This window comes from Leopardus geoffroyi, chromosome C1 (genome assembly GCF_018350155.1).
Source record: "Leopardus geoffroyi isolate Oge1 chromosome C1, O.geoffroyi_Oge1_pat1.0, whole genome shotgun sequence".
NCBI lineage: Eukaryota > Metazoa > Chordata > Mammalia > Carnivora > Felidae > Leopardus > Leopardus geoffroyi.
In genome coordinates this window covers 36,800,030-36,817,863 of record NC_059328.1, presented here as the reverse complement: position 1 = coordinate 36,817,863, position 17,834 = coordinate 36,800,030, and the positions used below count along the sequence as shown (strand labels likewise).

At 45.2% G+C, this 17,834-nt stretch overlaps 1 protein-coding gene across 3 annotated transcripts in view; it reads right to left on the bottom strand.

The window, feature by feature from the left end:
• The window catches only part of RAD54L (RAD54 like), a 25,737-nt gene extending 7,903 nt beyond the window's left edge, over nucleotides 1-17,834 (bottom strand). Inside the window, exons 1-10 of one of the 3 annotated variants that reach the window (XM_045477207.1) lie at nucleotides 17,656-17,834; nucleotides 17,056-17,120; nucleotides 16,864-16,950; nucleotides 15,489-15,608; nucleotides 9,785-9,845; nucleotides 8,928-9,063; nucleotides 8,408-8,477; nucleotides 8,020-8,308; nucleotides 7,697-7,821; nucleotides 2,177-2,327 (exon numbers count right to left, since the gene is read on the bottom strand). In XM_045477207.1, coding sequence (XP_045333163.1) covers nucleotides 2,177-2,327; nucleotides 7,697-7,821; nucleotides 8,020-8,308; nucleotides 8,408-8,477; nucleotides 8,928-9,063; nucleotides 9,785-9,845; nucleotides 15,489-15,608; nucleotides 16,864-16,950; nucleotides 17,056-17,058 — 1,042 coding nt within the window. In that variant the 5' untranslated portion in view covers nucleotides 17,059-17,120; nucleotides 17,656-17,834. Of the gene's footprint in view, nucleotides 1-2,176; nucleotides 2,328-7,696; nucleotides 7,822-8,019; nucleotides 8,309-8,407; nucleotides 8,478-8,927; nucleotides 9,064-9,784; nucleotides 9,846-15,488; nucleotides 15,609-16,863; nucleotides 16,951-17,055; nucleotides 17,121-17,655 lie in introns of those variants that run through there. The other 2 variants (XM_045477208.1, XM_045477209.1) reach the window with 2 other exon arrangements.

The window sequence follows — 17,834 nt, the reverse complement described above, 5'->3', positions numbered from 1 at the left end:
ACCAAAGCAGTGGACACTTGAAAGGCCAAGTAGGTTAAAACTCAAATATATAACTAATTACATTATATATAAATGGACCAAATAATCCAATTAAAAGACCATACAATTGTCAGACTGGGCTTTTTTTTTTTAAAGCCCATCTATATGCTGCTCATAAGAGATGAAGTAGCATGTATGATACGTGCTACAATGCAGCTGAAATATTATACTAAGTAAAAGAAATCAACACAAAAGGTAACATATTGTAGAATTCCATTTATATGAACTGTCCAGAATAGACAAATTCATAGAGACAGAAAGAAGATTGGTGGTTGCCAGAGTTTGAGGTTAAGGAGAGACAGGGAATACTTGTTTAATGGGTACAGTTTTCTTTTGGCCGGGAATAAAAAGGGCAGGTTATCTCACATATGAGGATCTCTAAATGGCCAATAAACATATTAAAAGGTATTCAACTTTATTAAACATTAGGTAAACACAATAAGGTATCACTAAACACCCACTAGAATTACTAAAATTAAAAAAAAAAATTGGGGGGGAACCCCAAATCTTTAATTTTTCTCCTTGCCTGGTGCAAGGACTCGAGAGACACCTGAGCTTTACAAACAGGAGACAAACGTCAGCCACCAGGGCCCTCACTGGGTTCAATGCAGGCACGAGGCCCCTCCCCTCAGAGTGCATCACAGACTGGCTCCCATGTGGCCCTGAAGTTCAGCTCATCAGTGCCCTGACAAGTCCATGGTGAGGGCAGAAAAAATTTTTCTTAAGATAAATATTAGTCATGGTATAGAGTAGAGGTGAGCTAACTACAGCCATGGGTCAGCCACATGTTTCTGTAAATAAAGTTTTATTAGAACACAACCATGCCCATTCATTTATACTTTATGGCTGCTTTCATACTACAGTATGAATTGAGTAGTTGTAACAGAGACAGGCCTGCAAACCTAAAATACTACCTATCCCTTTAAGAAAAGATGTACTGACCCCTCATGTAGAGACACTAGAATTCTCATACACTTCTGGCACACTTTGGAAAGAAAGCCAGAGTATCTACTAGAGCTGAATACATGCATAACACATGAACTAAACACATGCATACCCCAGAAATTCCACTCATAGGACAGAGAATGCATATGTACACAACAGAAATGCATACTATGCTCAGGTAAAGACATGTACAAAAATGTTTACATCATTATTCAAAAGAATAAAAAACTGGAAACTCAACTGTCCAACAGAACAGATAAAGCCTGGTATATTCATGAAAATGAAATACACAAACAAGAAAACAAACTACTGCACAACATGGACTGATCTCACAAACATAATGAACAAAAAGAAACTAGATGCCAAGGAATACTTGGTATTATTCCATTTACAAAAGTTCAAAAATAGGACAAACCAATCTTGAGTCAGATGAGATTTCTGGGGGAAAAGGTGAGAATAATGATTAGAAGGGGGTGCCGCTGAGATGGTGGCAGTAATTGATCTGATAGTGGTTACACAAATGTGTTCACATGAAAATTCTACTGCTTAGCTGGTTCTTGCCTAAAGCCATCTTCCTGAGCAACAGCAAGTTGAGGTGGCACTAAGACATCCTCCCATAGATATTTAAGTGCAAGAACTGTCCACCTGTGGTTTCCAGAGGCTGGGAGGTGAGGGGGGATGGGACATGGGGAGTTATTATTTAATGGGTAGAGTTTCAGTTCTGAAAGATGAAAAAAGTTCTGGAGATGGATGGTGGTGATATTTGCACAACAATGTAAGTATATTTCAGGACACTGAATTGTACACTAAAAAGTAGTCTAGAACAAAACAAAACAGCCCAAGACAGTCTGTTCTGAGGCCAAAGCTCTTATGAGGCAGCTACAATGCAATGAGCAAAAATGCCTAGGGGTAGTGTTTCCACCCCCAGCTCATAGTGACACCATACTGTGCATAGCCCCTGCTACCTCTGTACTGGAAAAATGGCTACAGTGGTCCTTGCTGAGCTGTTCAGCAGAACCACGGTCTCCCAATGGCTTTGCTACTCCCTGACAAGAGAAGCCTTCCTACAAGAGTGACTAGTGACCCACATGTTATAACTAGCATTCTCTCCTTTCTCTCTTCAGCTAGAGTTATACTCCCAAGGCCAAGGCAAGGCTCCTCTCCAATGTAGCAGACAAGGCTGGAATCTTACCTAGAATGCCCGAATTAACAAAATGTACCAAGCTGAAATACTCAAGGAGATCATTCTGGATGGGGGTCCCAGAGATAAGCACCCGCCGGCTGGTGTTCAAGCTGTCCAGGGCCTGGTAAGTCTGATTCTCAGAGTTCTTAAGTCTGTGTCCCTGCAAGGAAATTAATTCTCACTTAGGCCTGGGCATGATAAGGCATCCCTAATGATAGCAAAGTCTTGTGTAGACAGGAAAAGAGGAAAGAGGAATCAAACATTACAGGTTCTGGGGCCTTAGGAACTGGGCAGGGCACAGCAAGAATGAGAACCTACCTGCTTGCTTACGGAGAAATGTCATGTTCAAGGGATAGACCTTCAGTTTCCAGACCACTAGTGTTACATCCATCCATAAAACAACGATTCCCTGGATTATTACCTCACCTCCTTTTCCCTGCCCTAACCTCCAGAGCCCTAGCAGCCTGCCTATCCTCTTCAGAGACATTCAGCCACATTAGTGACCCATGCTTTCAGGGAATCCTCCCTTCCCACTAGCCAAACCAACCCAGAACACCTCCTGAGCCAGATGCTTTCTGGATTGGTTTACAGGCCATGTCTGGGTTGTCAGAGCCCAAGTCCCTCTGGACTTGGCCCAGGCTCCTTCTTCCCGCTCCCTGCAGAATCCTAAGAGCCTCTCTTCCTCCCTTTGTATCTCTTCCCCAATTCGTCACCCATCCTTCATACACACCCTGTTACTTCTCTCTTTTAAGCCCTTTTCAAGGAAGTGGTAAAGGACCCTATCATCTTCCCTCTTTCCCCAAGAACCACATGGGCAAGATCAAGCCTGCGCCTGTTCTATCCACAGTCTCCATTTCAGCCCCAAATGCAACCACCAATGAAAGAATGGACAAACAAGTCAGCATGCTCCCTCTGGCCAGCCTTGTACGATGAAATTAAACACAGACCCTCTACTGACCCTCCTGTGTCTAGGATCAAGTCCAAGCTCATTAGTTTAGCACTTCTCAGTAAGACCCCAGCTAACTTCTCTGACAAGTCTTCACAGCTCGTCTTAGTCCAGGAAGCCATAACTCCTCCTCACTCCTAATGTTGGAGTTCCTTAGGTCTCTTTGCCCATGCCATTCCTCTGCCCAGAATTCTCTCCCACAGGCAAATTCCTCAATGTCACCTCCGATGCAAAGCCCTCCTCACTGACCCCAAGCTGTTGGTATCTCCCACTTCCATGTTCCTATGGCACTCTGTACATAATAGCTGTTTACTAAATCTTTTCCAAGTGCCAGGCACTGGACTAATAAGCAGCACTTCCTGTATATTCTCTTCTATAATCCAGATAACAATTAGATGAGTGGGAATTGTCATACCTATTTTAGAGAAAATGAAGTTCAGAAAGGTGAACACACCAAAATCCCACACTGGTAAAAAGTAGCAGAACTAGGGGGTGCCTGGGTGGCTCAGTCGGTTGAATGTCTGACTTTGGCTCAGGTCATGATCTCGCGGTTCATAAGTTCGAGCCCCACGTCGGGCTCTGTGCTATGAGCTCGGAGCCTGCAGCCTGCTTTGGATTCTGTGCCCCCTCCCTCTCTGCCCCACCCCTGCTTGTGCTCTCTGTCTTTCAAAAATGAATAAACATAAAACAATTTTTTTAAGGAAGTAGCAGAACTAGGATTTGAACTCAGGTCTCTGTGATTCCAAAATCTGGGCACTGTACTACTCTGCCTCTCGTCTACTGCTACACAGAGTACTAATCATACTCTACTGTATGTACTCAATCTCCTCACCTAGACAGGAACTTCTTCAAACAGAGACCATGTCAGATTTGCCTTAATATAACTTGGTGTACATGACAGAGTCCCCCACAGAGAACTGCTCAGTAAATGTTTGTTAAATGAAAGAATAACAAACGTTGCTATTAAAGAAAAATTAGACATAGAATTTTAATCTTTAAAAATGACTGGATGTTGTATACCTAAGACTAATACAATGTCATGTCAATTACATTTCAATTAAAATAATTTTTAAGGGGCGCCTGGGTGGCGCAGTCGGTTAAGCGTCCGACTTCAGCCAGGTCACGATCTCGCGGTCCGTGAGTTCGAGCCCCGCGTCGGGCTCTGGGCTGATGGCTCAGAGCCTGGAGCTGTTTCCGATTCTGTGTCTCCCTCTCTCTCTGCCCCTCCCCCGTTCATGCTCTGTCTCTCTCTGTCCCAAAAATAAATAAATGTTGAAAAAAAAAAAAAATAATAATAATAATAATTTTTAAGACATCCAAAACAAACAAAAAATAAAAAATGATTAGAGGCTCCAAGCACTAGTCCTGAAAACAGAAGGCTGAGACTTTGGAGCCAAAGAGGGAAATAAAACTTGAAGCTTGTGAGGAAATTCCCCAAAAGACCCCAGGGAAGGGCACCTGGGTGGCTCAGTCAGTTAAACGTTCAACTTTGGCTTATGTCATGATCTTGCGGTTCTTGGGTTCAAGCCCCACGTAGGGCTCTGTGCTGACAGCTCAGAGCCTGGAGCCTGCATTGGATTCTTGTCTCCCTCTCTCTCTGCCCTTCTCCTGCTTGTGCTCTGTCTCTCTCTCTCTCAAAAATAAACATTAAAAAAATTTTTTTTTTAACAAACAGAAAAACCCAAAAAATACCCTAGGGAAATAGGGGTCAACGATTGGGTCCCTCTAAACTGAAGCTCCCTGAGGGCAGATATCAATGGGATTCCCAGGGCCTGATGCATGACAGGCACTTAATAAATAATCCAACAAATGAACTGGGCTGACACACTATCCCTGTGGGTCTCTGTGGAAGTGAAAGCCAATACCAGCTCCCTATGGGAACACCCTAGCTCCAGACCCAGCTCCTCCCACCATCACCCACAGATTTAAAACCCAAACTCTCTGGGTTGCCTGGCTGGCTCAGTCGGAAGAGTATGCTACTCTTGATCTCAGAGTCCTCAGTTTGAGCCCCCGTGTTAGAGACTGCTTAAAAATAAAATTTTTAAAAAATAATAAAAATAAGACCCAAACTCTGGCATCTCAGCAAATCAAATATTTGGCCAGATGAAAAGCTGTCAGAGCTCTTATTAATAAGCTGCTGCTGAATTTCTGTTCTGGCAGAGTTCTCCGTTTATCCTTTTTAAAGACAAAAGGGCCAGTCTTTCCATACCTAAGCCAAGCTTCCTATACCACGTTTTGGATTATATCCAAGGCACTAAGGGATAAGAGCCCGGTCTTAAAACCCCAGGCCTGAATTCAAGTCCCAGCTCACTAGGTCCTCACAGGGGAAATCCTAGGCAAGTCACTGCACTCCTAACCTCCAAAACGGAGATGACAATGATGTCAATCCCTCACCTATTCATACACTTTCCAAAATGCTTCCATAGATCTCTCTTGATCAGGATCGTGTCCCTTTCAGGTATACCCTGTGCCATCCACTGTACAGAAGTCACTGAGTCTCTGAGCAGTCTCTTCTGCATTGTGCTTACAAGTGGCAACACCAAGGCTGACCCCATGTCTTCTGACTTGCCCTAGTAACCTGAGTAACCTGAGTAACCTAGCTCAGGTTACTACGAGGGATCAAAGATTTTGTACACAGAGTTATTACGCAGCACTTCTGTGTTCCAGAAAGACCCATCAGCTAGAAGGAAGTTGTGGGTATGAACAGGACAAACTCCTCCTAGAGTAGGCAGTCTTCCAGGACTGGCTTCCTCAGGTCTCTGACAATTGACAAACTGCTGACAAATAAAAGGTAGATGAGTAAAAAGGCAGGCCAGGATGCTAAGTGTGACAAGCAGCAGCCTGGTCCCTTCTGCCCTGCAGAGTCAGCTCAGAAAACAAGAGAGAATGAGAAAGAAAAGAAACACTACAGAGCAGAATAAAATCCAGATGGGCTAGGACCCTGAGCTTCATAGGGTTTATCACACATATACCCTACCTCAACCTCCTATATCCTTTACTCTTACAAGAACAGCCCATCAAGGTATCAGAAGTTGGCACACTTGCCCAACAAAGACTAACTCTTTATTAAGGACAAAAGCCTAATTGGGAAAGAGCTTATAAGTAGCAAGCATGGCATCCCAAAAGTAAGCCTTTCTTCTCTGTCCTGTCCCAAAAGTCCCTCGGATACTGAGCTAATAACCTACAATTCCCAGAGCACAGTCAAGCTTCCCAATCAGTTGACAAATGGGGGCCAAGTCTTTCAGCCACATCTCCACTAAAGACCCAGGGGTGTGCAAGGTGGCCTTAATTCTTCCCAAGAGGTACAAATAATGGTAGCAGCCTCAGGGTAGCCAAGCACCCTGAAAACCTGGAAAATTCATTTTTTAAGTTTATTTATTTTGAGAGAGACCTTGAAAGCGCGAGCAGGGGGGAGGGGCAGAGAGAGGGAGAGAGAGAATCTTAAGCAGGCTCTGCACTGTCAGCGCAGAGCCCAACGCAGGGCTCAAACCCACAAACCATGAGATCATGGCCTGAGCAGAAACCAAGAGTTGGACTCTTAACTGAATGAGCTACCCAGGTGCCCCTGGAAAATTCTTTATACTGGGAAGCTCCCACCACCCTCATTCCTTTCTAAGTAGTAGCATCATTACCACCATTCACGCATAGGGGTGGAAAAGGCTAGTAAGTAACTACTGCCACATTTCCCTCTGTCCCAGCGAGTCAATACGGACTGGTGTAAGGTGTATGGACTGTCCACACTGGACTTTCCTACCTCTGTGCTTCTGTTCATATGCATTCCCCCAGCCTAGAATAAAAAAACAGAGTTCTATGACCTTTACCAAAGGTCATACCTTAGGACATACCAGGCACTTGGTAAGAGCTTTCCCTCATTCACCTCATTTAACCCTCACAATAACCCATGAAACAAATATTATAAGCCCATTTTACTGACGTGAAAATAGAGGCTCGGGTGGTTAAGTAACTTGTCCGACGTCATTTTACTGGTAAGTAGAAGAGCTAGAATTTGAAAACAAGTCTGACTCTTGGGGTGCCTGGATGGCTCAGCCGGTTAAGTGTCTGACTTTGGCTCAGGTCATGATCTCACAGCTTGTGGGCTGGAGCCCCACATCAGGCTCTGTGCTGACACCTCAGAGTCTGGAGCCCACTTCAGATTCTGTGTCTCCCTCTCTCTCTCTGCCCCTCCCCCACTCACACTCCATGTCTCCCTCTCTCTCTCTCAAAAATAAATATTAAAAAACAAACAAACAAAACTAGTCTGACTCCAGAACCTGTTCCCTTAAACACTATACAGTCTGTCTCCACCTATCCAAATCCCTCTCATCCTTCAAAGTCCTTCTTCAGTCTAAGAATACTGACTGGAAGCAATCAAACAGCCCCAGTACCTCACCCTCCTCAAGTTCCAAGCACTGCTTAATCCCTTTTGGCAGGCTGGTATCAAAGGCTCTCCCTCTCACTTGCGTCCTCTAAGGCAACAAGCTCTGTCCTTAATATTCCCTGGTGACTGGCACAGCCTTTGGATGGCAGTTATTAGGAGATTTCAACACTTCCTCCTACCACCCAGACTGCTGAGAGGCAAGTACCTCATCACAGATGACCAGTCCAACACTCCCTTTCTGGAGGATTCCAACGTGAAGGCGGAATGTCTCATAGGAAATGATAAGGATGGGAGAAGGCACTCGGGCTCCACGCTGGTTCATGAATCCTTCTACAACAGAAAACAGGTCAAGGGAACAAATCTTAGAATACCTTAAACATTTCACGGTTCTTTAATTTAGCCTGAAACTACTTCAATTATTTTCCATGGAATTCTCTTCCACCCCCTCAGTGCCCTCAACCTGCTGGCCATCAGTGAGCATACACACAAGAAGCGAGCAAGCTCTATGGAAGAGTTAAGGCTCCATACCCAGTTTTTGGTCTATCTCGTCCTTAGAGCCTCCATCAATGGCCAGAGGTTGGATCCTCCCTGCAAGCCATTTCCCAACTTCATTGTACCAGTTCTTCACTAGGCTGGAGGGTGACACCACCACTGCCTTGTCAATTTCCGGTTTGCACTCTGGACTCTGGCGCAAAAGCGTCCACATCAACGTGATGCACTGCAGCGTCTTGCCCAGACCCATCTCATCAGCCATGATACAGCCGTGGCTGCCAGGGATGCGCCGACTGGTGACACACTCCCACAGGAACTTTACTCCCTGGGGAATAACAGCATTCAGGCCACTTTGATCCACACTGCTGCAGCCCCAGGGATGACAGCCTCCCATCTCATACCTCTTTACCCCAGCTCCCCTTACCTCTCTCTGATGGGGTCGTAAGACCTTACTGAGAATGGGATCAACAACCACATGGACAGGGAGTTTTTCCCTGAGAAAACACAGCAAAGAAAATATAGTGCTCAGACATGTGCAAGGCCACACCCTCAGGAAGTTGTGTCCTGCTGATCTAGAGGCCAGAGGCAGCTGCCTAAGAGAAGACCTTCTTAGCCTGATAATCAAACCATAGCAAAATTTTGCTCCAGGAGTTAGAAGGTGAGGACAGGGCTCCCTGTGTCATCAATCCCTCCTGCTCCCTTGAGCAAGCTTGGCAGGAAGGGTGAGGAACCCCCACCAACTGGACATGCCCACAAGCTCTTCCCCACACACTCTCCTTCCCCACCTACCCACTCTCTGGATGATGCAGTGGTCATGACAGCACTCTGAAAGCATGCCAATCCCAAGGGGGAAAAAAAAAGTCACACCAAAATTCCCTCTGCCCTCCCAGGTATGTGCACTTAACAGAAAACCAAACCTGTTCAAGAAATACCAATGCACATACTTGTCAAGCTTCAGCTGGTCGTGGGCACTCAGAGGGGGAGGCTCATACAGAACCAAGGCACCTTCTTCCAAGGGGTCATGGAGGGCCCGGCGGACCCCAGCCCTTTTGAGGCCCAATGCACGAGAGCCCAGAGGACCTAGAAACCAACAATCTGTCACCTGGGGCTCTATATTGAGATCAGCACACCCAGCTTAAATACTTATCTTTCATATGACCTTTAAGCTTGCATACGACCTTCTCTCTCCCAGAACCTCTCCAAACCCAGCGGGGCACCTCTACCTGACCATTATCCCAACCTGCTTCAGATCAGTTTTTCCCCATTTTGTTTCTTCCATTTAACTATAAACTTCTGGAGGGTTGGGTCTTGTTCATCTCAAGTCAATCCTAGAAAGGTGTGGAACCCAAAGGGCCTTTCAAGATGGAGGGCTCTTGAAAGTTGGCCTCCTCCCTCTCCAGTCCCAGTTTTAGCACAATAATATGCTCTACAAAGGTCAGGGAAAACGCTATAGAACCCAGGTCTCAGACACAGCCAACCTCAGACACAAGATGCTACTGAAATTACTCAGACTGAATGAAGCCTGGGCCCGTCAACCACCTGGGCCCACCAGGAGATTCCTGAGCACTGGCACATCCCCACCAAGGAGATGAGGGGCAGTCAGGTGTGGCAGCCCTTGCTCAAACTATCAAATACAGCCTTCATGCAAGCCTCTGGAGCCATTCCATACACAGACACCACTGGGCTGGCATCTTCAATTTCAAAGTAAGCATGTATTACAGAAACAGAGGTTTTCCTCTATTCATTTCATCATACATTTGCACATGATTGATTCAAAAGATAGAAAAGTCTCTATTTTTACCTTGATAATTTGGAATGGGAATTTTAAAAGGCTTTGACAAAATGCTTCGAATAAAGGCTTCCTAAAAAGAAAAAGAAACAGGGATTCAGGACTGATTGGAGAGGTTTGGGGATATTTCTACAAATGCAGTCTAAAATTTAAAGATAATAAATACATTCAGAGTATTATATTTTGATTACATCTCACTCAGATGCATTTAGAACATAAGGAGGGGCATATGGGTGGCTCAGTTAGTTAAGTGTCTGACTTTTTTAATGCTTATTTATTTTGAGAGACAGTGCACATGGGGAAAGGGCAGAGAGAGAGACACAGAATCCAAAGCAGGCTCCAGGCTCTGAGTTGTCAGCAGAGAGCCTGATGCGGGCTCGAACTCAAGGACCAGGAGATCATGACCTAAGCTGAAGTCTGAAGCTTAACCAACTGAGCCACCTAGGCACCTGAGCACCTAAGCGTCCGACTCCGGATTTCGGCTCAGGTCATGATCTCATGGTCCATAAGACTGAGCTCCCCCACCCCACCCTACCCCTGGTCAGCACAGGGCCTGCTTGGGATTTTCTGTCTGTCTCTACCCAGATTACATGCATGTGCTCTCTCTCAAAATAAATAAAAACTTAAAAGAAAAAAAACTTAAAAGAAAAAAACTTAAAAGAAAAAAAAACATAAGGACATGTGTTCCTTATTAGGTTATTAGGTTTTATACAACAGCTTTCATCTTTGAGGCTTTACATAAGATTCCACAAATACTCAGGGAGAGGAGAGTGCCACTGGCAAGTAACCAACCTCAATCAACCACAAGGGTTAGACCCATTCGTTCATGAAAGGCCATGTCAGTGAGGACAATTAAATATTCCCTAGGGTGCAGCACCTTAAGAAGAAAACACCAGAGGGGTGCATCGGTGGCTCAGTTGGTTAAGCATCCAACTCTTGGTTTAGGCTGAGGTGGTGATCTCACAGTTCATGAGTTCAAGACCCACGTCAGGCTGGGGCAGGAGAGAAGATAGGGAGAGAAGGTAGGGGAGTCCATAGCACCAGCCCCTGAGCCAACTCTGACAACTCCCATTAAAGTTCTGGGGTGGGTGGGTGGGTGGGTGGGTGGGTGGGTGTGTGTGTGTGTGTGTGTGTGTGTGTGTGTGTGTTTGTGTGTGTGTGTGTGTAATGTCCCTGAGCCCTCTGGGGAATTACAATGGCCTGTGAACCTCAACAAAACAAGAGCTAAAACCCAAGATAGCAAAGAGAAAAAACAGAACCCCTCATGGTAGTTTTAATGGGTAATACATTAGTGGAAAAAGAAATAATGAAAAATACTCCCCTCAAACAAAAAGGTTTAATAGGGAAAAAAGCACACCTGTCTTGCACTGAAATTTTTTACCTTTTTATTCTGACCCACTGCTATACTGATCATAAATTTCTAGAAACTCAGTGTACTTTAAATAGGAAAAATGTAATGAACACATTTGACATCTACTGGAAGACAGAAAAAGAATGTGGAGAACTGAACTTCATCACATTAAATAACATGACAAGGGAAGGTTGGAGGAAGGCCCAAATTCTCTGTTAACTGCATATTTCTTTGCAGCTGAATAAAATCTTTTATTGACTATAATAAGCATATTGACTATGCTTATTATAATTATGAATAGCAATGATAATGAGAAACATATATGAACAATGCTATCAAAAAGCTACTCTTCAAAGGAGAGGAAAAGAAAGGAGATGGACTCTAATTTCCTTTCTAATTTAGCTTCAATTCTAAAACAATTTTTTCAAAGATTTTTTAAAAATTACTTATTTTTTTTTACATTTACTTTTGAGAGCCAGAGCGCAAGCAGGGGAGGGGCAGAGAGAGAAGGAGAGACACAGAATCCAAAGCAGGCTCTAGGCTCTGAGCTGTCAGCACAGAGCCTAACATGGGGCTTGAACCCACAAACTGCGAGATCATGACCTGAGTCGAAGTTGGATGCTTAACCAACTGAGCCACCCAGACTCCCCTAAGATTTTTTTTAAGTCCCACATCGGGTGAGCTCAAGCCCCGCTTCGGGTGAGCATGAGCCCCACTTTGGGTGAGCACAAGCCCTGCTTCTCTCCCTCTCTCTGCCCCTTGTGGGATTCTCTCTTTCTGCCCCTCACTCACTTGCACCTCCCCCTAAAAATGAAATGAAACGAAATGAAATGAAATGAAATGAAATAAAATAAAATAGATTTTTTAAAAGTAATCTCTACACTCAATGTCCCAATGTGGGGCATGAAACTACAACCCCAATATTGTCACACTCCACTGACTGAGCCAGCCAGGCACCCCCAAAAAACTGAAATCTTCTTTTCAATATGTTCAATACAGAAGGCTAGATTTGAGGCTCAGGGTAGCCAAAAACTTATGCACAGATTTAAAAAGCAAGACTTTCAATAAAACCCAGTAACCATAGGGCCCGCAGGGAGAACTGCAAGTTGTACAACTAGCATGAGCATCCCTGGCCAAAAACACGACGGCACAGCCTGTAAGACTTGCAATGGCCTGCTTCAGAAAATCTGGTCTGGTAAGACTGACAGAGGCAGGGGAGAGAGCATGCTCTCACTTTATTTAGTTACTGAAAATTCATACCATCCCTTCCTTCTGATAGAAGAGGAAGAGTATCCCTCCTTCCCACCAAAGTCAAAGCTTCCCTCTTCCAGAGAGATTCACTCAATCAGTTCTGCTAGATCTTTCCTGTATCTCAGCCTCTCCCTCTCTACTACCACTTTCCCACCAGCATTCAAAACATGCTTAACTATCTTAAAAACAAAAATTCCTTTGACCTCTTATCTCCTCCCTTTCAAACTGCTACAAATTGTCTGCTTCCCTTTTCTAATCTTCCACTCCTGGTATCTTCTGCCATTTCTACTCCTCTGAAATGACTGGCCAAGATCACCAATGGCCTACATGACCTTAATTCCAGTGGACATGTCCCTATCCTTATGTTGGTAGAAGATAAAGCTGGCCACTCATTCTTCTCAAATATTCTCTGCCTTTGAATTCCATGACACCACTCTCCTACTATTCTGACCTCTAGGTCAGGACCTAGAACTTCATGCTCAGCCCCCTAATGAGCTCTTCTTTCTCTGCTTAACCCCCTTAAAAGTCAGTGTTTCTCAGGGCTCAGGGATTGTCTCTCAGCTCCTGAATGCACACTCACTGTGACACTCCAATACACTTTGGAGGTGTCAAATATCATCTCTATGCTAAGGATCCCGGATCTATTCCCAGTCCCCAGCTTCCTCTTAGGCTCCACACCTACCTATACTTGCAACTATCCCCAAACCTAGATATCCTATCAGACTTCAAAACACATCACATCTAAGTGCTCATCCCCAGGGCTGCACTGTAAGATTTTTCTGGGCCTGAGGCACTTTTGCCTTTAGAACACACCTAGAACACTTCCCACTCTCTTCACCTGGCTGACTCCTCATATCCTTGAGGACTCAACCTAATCGTCCTACCCCTCAGATTCAAGTCTTCACCAACCTCCGGGTGGTTAGACCCCTGTTGTATACTCCCACTACACCTGCACTTATGTCATATGCTTACATAGGACAACTTGAATGAATCCTGAATGAAGAGTCCCATAGGAAGGGAAGGAAAAATAAGATTAAAACAGACAGGGAGGCAAACCATAAGAGACTCTTAAATATAGAGAACTGAGGGTTGCTGGCTGGGTGCTGGGTGGGGGGATGGACTAAATGGGTGATGGGGATTAAAGAGGGCACTTTTTGGGACGAGCACTGGGTGTTGCATGTAAGTGATGAATCACTAAATTCTACTCCTGAAACCAATACTATACATTAACTAACTTGAATCTAAATTAAAAAAAAATATTTTAAAATTTTTAAAAATTAAAAGAAAAAAAAGTCCCAGAGAACCACACACCATTTTTAACGGCTCAGTAAACCATTAAACAATGTATTATTTAGTGAATTATATACACATAACTATCACAAAAGCAAGGGATGATGAAGATAATTCAGGATAGTGGTTACCTCTCAGGATGGGAAAAGGGATTAGGACTTTGATGTTTTAGTGCAGGATAGCGGGTTCACAGGTGTTTTTTATCTCACATGTTATATGCATATTCCTTTGTATTTATCAAGTATTACATAAAAATGTTTTAAAATGTTTGCTGAATGCACAAATAACTAATGTCCACTATATATTCCCATTTTTCCTCCAAAACGTCCCTGTAAAGGAAAAACACACTCCTGTATGTCTCCCCCATTCTACCGCAGTACTTCACTTGACACCAGATGTGTTTTCTATATACAAGAAATTATTCAGCACCACCTGGGTGTCCTATAATTTAACTCATTTCTGACACTACCTACCTGGAGATAGCATCAGACCCCACACGTTAGGGGCTCAGTCTCACAAGCCTGCCTCTCCCCACCACTTTAGACACCAATCCGAAATCCAGGTTGCTCTCTGTGCTTCTGACCAACAAGCTCTAGATCAGAGGGTCCCAACCCCTCCTGGGGTTTAATTAATTTTCTAGAGTGGCTCACAGAACTCAGGAACTAAGTTTACCCATTAGATTACCAGTTTATCACAAAGGCTATTAAAGGACATGAACAGGGGCGCCTGGGTGGCTCAGTTGGTTAAGCATCCAACTTCCGCTCAGGTCATGGTCTCATGGTTCAGTTCGTGAGTTTGAGCCCCGAGACGAGCTCTGTGCTGACAGCTCAGAGCCCGGAGCCTGCTTTGGATTCTGTGTCTCCCTCTCTCTCTCTGCCCCTCCACAGCTCGCGTGAGCACACTCTCTCAAAAATAAGCAAACATTAAAAAAAATTTTTTTTAATAAAATAAAGGATATGAACAGCCAGAAGAGATACATAGAGCAAGGTCTGGAAGGGTCCTGCGCACAGGAGCTTCTGTCCCTCTGGAGTTTGGGATGTGCCACTTCCTGGCACATGGATGAGTTCCTGTTCAGCTATTCGTAAGCTCTCCAAACCATGACCGTTTGGGGTTTTATGGAGGCTTCATTACAAAGGCATGATTGATTAAACATTGGCCACTGGTGGCTTGGTTCCCCTAGCAAGCAGCCATCAAGGTTAGGCACTTTACAAATGAAATCTCATTAACATAAACTCAGGTGTAGCTGAAAGGGTTTTTTATGAATAATAAAAGACACCTTTATTACTTACTCAAGAAATTCCAAACATTTTTGGAGCCGGAGCTCAATACAACAGTCCTCAGAAAGTTTGGTGGAAAAAGCCTTGGTGAAACTAAGCAGCTCTGACTACTCTGCAATTGTAATTTGGGACACATTATTTAATCCCTCTGAGACTCAGTTTCCTCATCTTAAAAAAATGAGTTACATGAGATAATGTCCAGAACCTGTCATAGTAAAGATTACATTTGATTTTACTATAGGAAACACGTGAAACCTGTAAGTTAGGCTGAGTGAGAGACTGAGCTGGCATGGGGATCGTGGTTCCAATACCCTGCCATGGCCTTCCCTTTCCTCAGGAATCTGAGCCACCTGAGATCTGGTGCCCAAATAGCTCTAAACAAGGGGAGATTCCAAGTCAGGAACATATCTCAGAAGGCAAGAGGCCAGGACTCTTCCAGGCCCTCGAGGCTGTGGGTGGACCCACAGTAGAAGCCTCCCTAGACAAAGCAAGAAAGGTGCCTCCACAGGGCACACACATTTACCAGCAGGTAGCAATTCTGACTTACATGTTGACTACTGTCCAGACTGGGTGGTCGATTCGTTAGTTGAGTCAAAGGTTTCCGAAAAGGCGACAGGAAACACTCTTTGCTCTGGGTCCCACTGTTGGATTTCTGTTTCTTGGGAGTCTAGAAGAGTATTGGGAAAGGTGAAATCTGGAAGACCACAGAGTTTACCAAAATGACACCTACATTTAACACACTTATTAAATGCCAGGCATTGTGCTAAACTCTTTACATGTATTATCGTGTATCATCTTCACAGTAATCCTATGATAAATATTTATTATACTCATTTAGCAGGTGAGAAAACCTTAGGTTAATGAGGTTACAGAACTTGTCCAATCTGAAGAAGGGTACTGGATGAAGTGAATGAAGTGAGCCAGTCAGCCCACACCAAGGCAGTGAGGACACTAGCACTGAAAGCATTTTTTAGTAGCAACCAGCCGCAAACAGCAACATTTATGACCCAGCTGCACGAAGTGCCGCCCCAAATTCAAATCTGAGACCCATGTGAGTAACAAGGGGCAGCCTTGTCCCTCACAGGTAGAGGAGCCTCCTGCACACCAGCAATGGTGCAACTACAGAGCAAGACCCCATGGAACTATCAGGCAAGCCTGTAACAGCTTGCCAAAAGTACTTGAACTTTCAATGATCCTACGAGACACACCTGAAACAAACACGGGGTCTCTTCCCCTCTCACATACAGCCCCAGCCCAAAATGGTCTTCTAGACCTTCCTTAGCTAATCCCTTCCTCCAAAGTTCCAGTGGCCAAGCCCTTCTTTAACTTCTCTCTATCTCTGAAGTACATGCTACATTATCCTGTTGATTTTTATTTATATAGGTCCTGCCCACAGCCAACCCCAGAAAGCCTCAAAAGCAGGCAACAGAGCACAGGACCCAGACCAAAATCAAACTGTACTTGAGTATTAGGAGGGACTAGAAGGGCACCACTCCTCTAATCTAAGCCCAAGTGAGCTCAGGACCCTAAGGCAGGCCCTATAGTATTCTACTATTCTGTGATATTGGGCAGGGGACAAAGAGGAAAAAAAGCAGGCAGCTAGTTGCTATTGGGGAGCCATTTTTTCCCCCAAGGAAGCCAAAAGGCCCAACCCAAGCCCAATTCTTCGGCTTTGAAATATCCTTTTCTATCAGAAAAATTGAGGCTATATTAGCTTTTAGTAAGCACCTTGAGAACAGAGATTTTATCTTGTTCAATGCCTGATGATGCAAAGTAAGCACTCATCAAAAGTTTACTGAAGAGGTTTCTGGAGGTGACCAGCTTCATTCCGTGTAACACCAGAAACCAAGTCCAGGATTCCTTTCTGTCCAAAGAGTCCTGCATCCCACCTGTCCTATACCCCTGTGGGGTAGAGTACTCACCACTGTCCTAGGCTGCCAATCTTCCTCATCACCAGGTCTGCCTTCCGGTTTTCTCTTGGCCAGCTGGCTAGGAGCTAAGCTCTTCCTCTGTAAGGGGAAAATGCAAACTGAGCATCTCCAGAGATCCTGCAGCCTGAGTCCACTAGACCCAGACACAAGGCTCCCCACAGTCTCCCTTATGCCCATACTTACCATCCTGGGCTCAGGATCATAAAATGTCAAGTACCCATCAGCCAAAGATCAAAGGCACCCAACAGCTGGGAATGCAGAAGCAGGGCGGATTAAAGCGGGCTGCTGTATTATTGAAAGCATGAGCTAATTAAAGAGAGCGTGTGGATGGAGGGAATCCAGCCAGGGGCTGGAGTTTGAGCCCAAACTGTGAGAGTGTCGGTCGCCAGTTAGCCAAGGCGGGAGAGCAGTCCAAAGAGGAAGTATCCAAGGAAAGGTGAGTAAAGTCTGGGATAGAGGGAGGAGGCAGATGGAGTGCCGGATTCGGCAGAGCTGGGATAATGGTCCAAGTGGACGTGATGGCAGGCAGTAGTTGAGGGGGAAAAGTAATCACAGGCCAGGGGAAAGGGGCTGGGGTGAAAAGCTGAGGCCTGGGGAGGGCTAGGCGCTCGACTGCGGAGGGGTTTTTCCCAGGTCTGGAGCGCGGAAGCCAGGCCAGGACTAGGGGAGGTCGAGCAGGGGTCCAGGCAGAACAGGTAAAACACCCAGGCTTGGGAGGGGAATCCCAGGAAGAGCTGGAAAGAGCCGCAGAAGTAAATCCGGGCCCAGGGAGTCCGGCTTAACCTTCCTCTTCGCAAAGCGCGCGTTAACAGCCGCCGGGACTCTCCGGACGCGCCAGGCCCAGTGAATCGAACCTCCCGCGGTGCTGCCGCCGCATCACCCATTGGCTGCGTTCGAGGAGTTCGGCGCTCGCGGCCCCAGGAAGGGGGTGGGCCTAGTGCTGTGGTCACCGATGGGCCGAG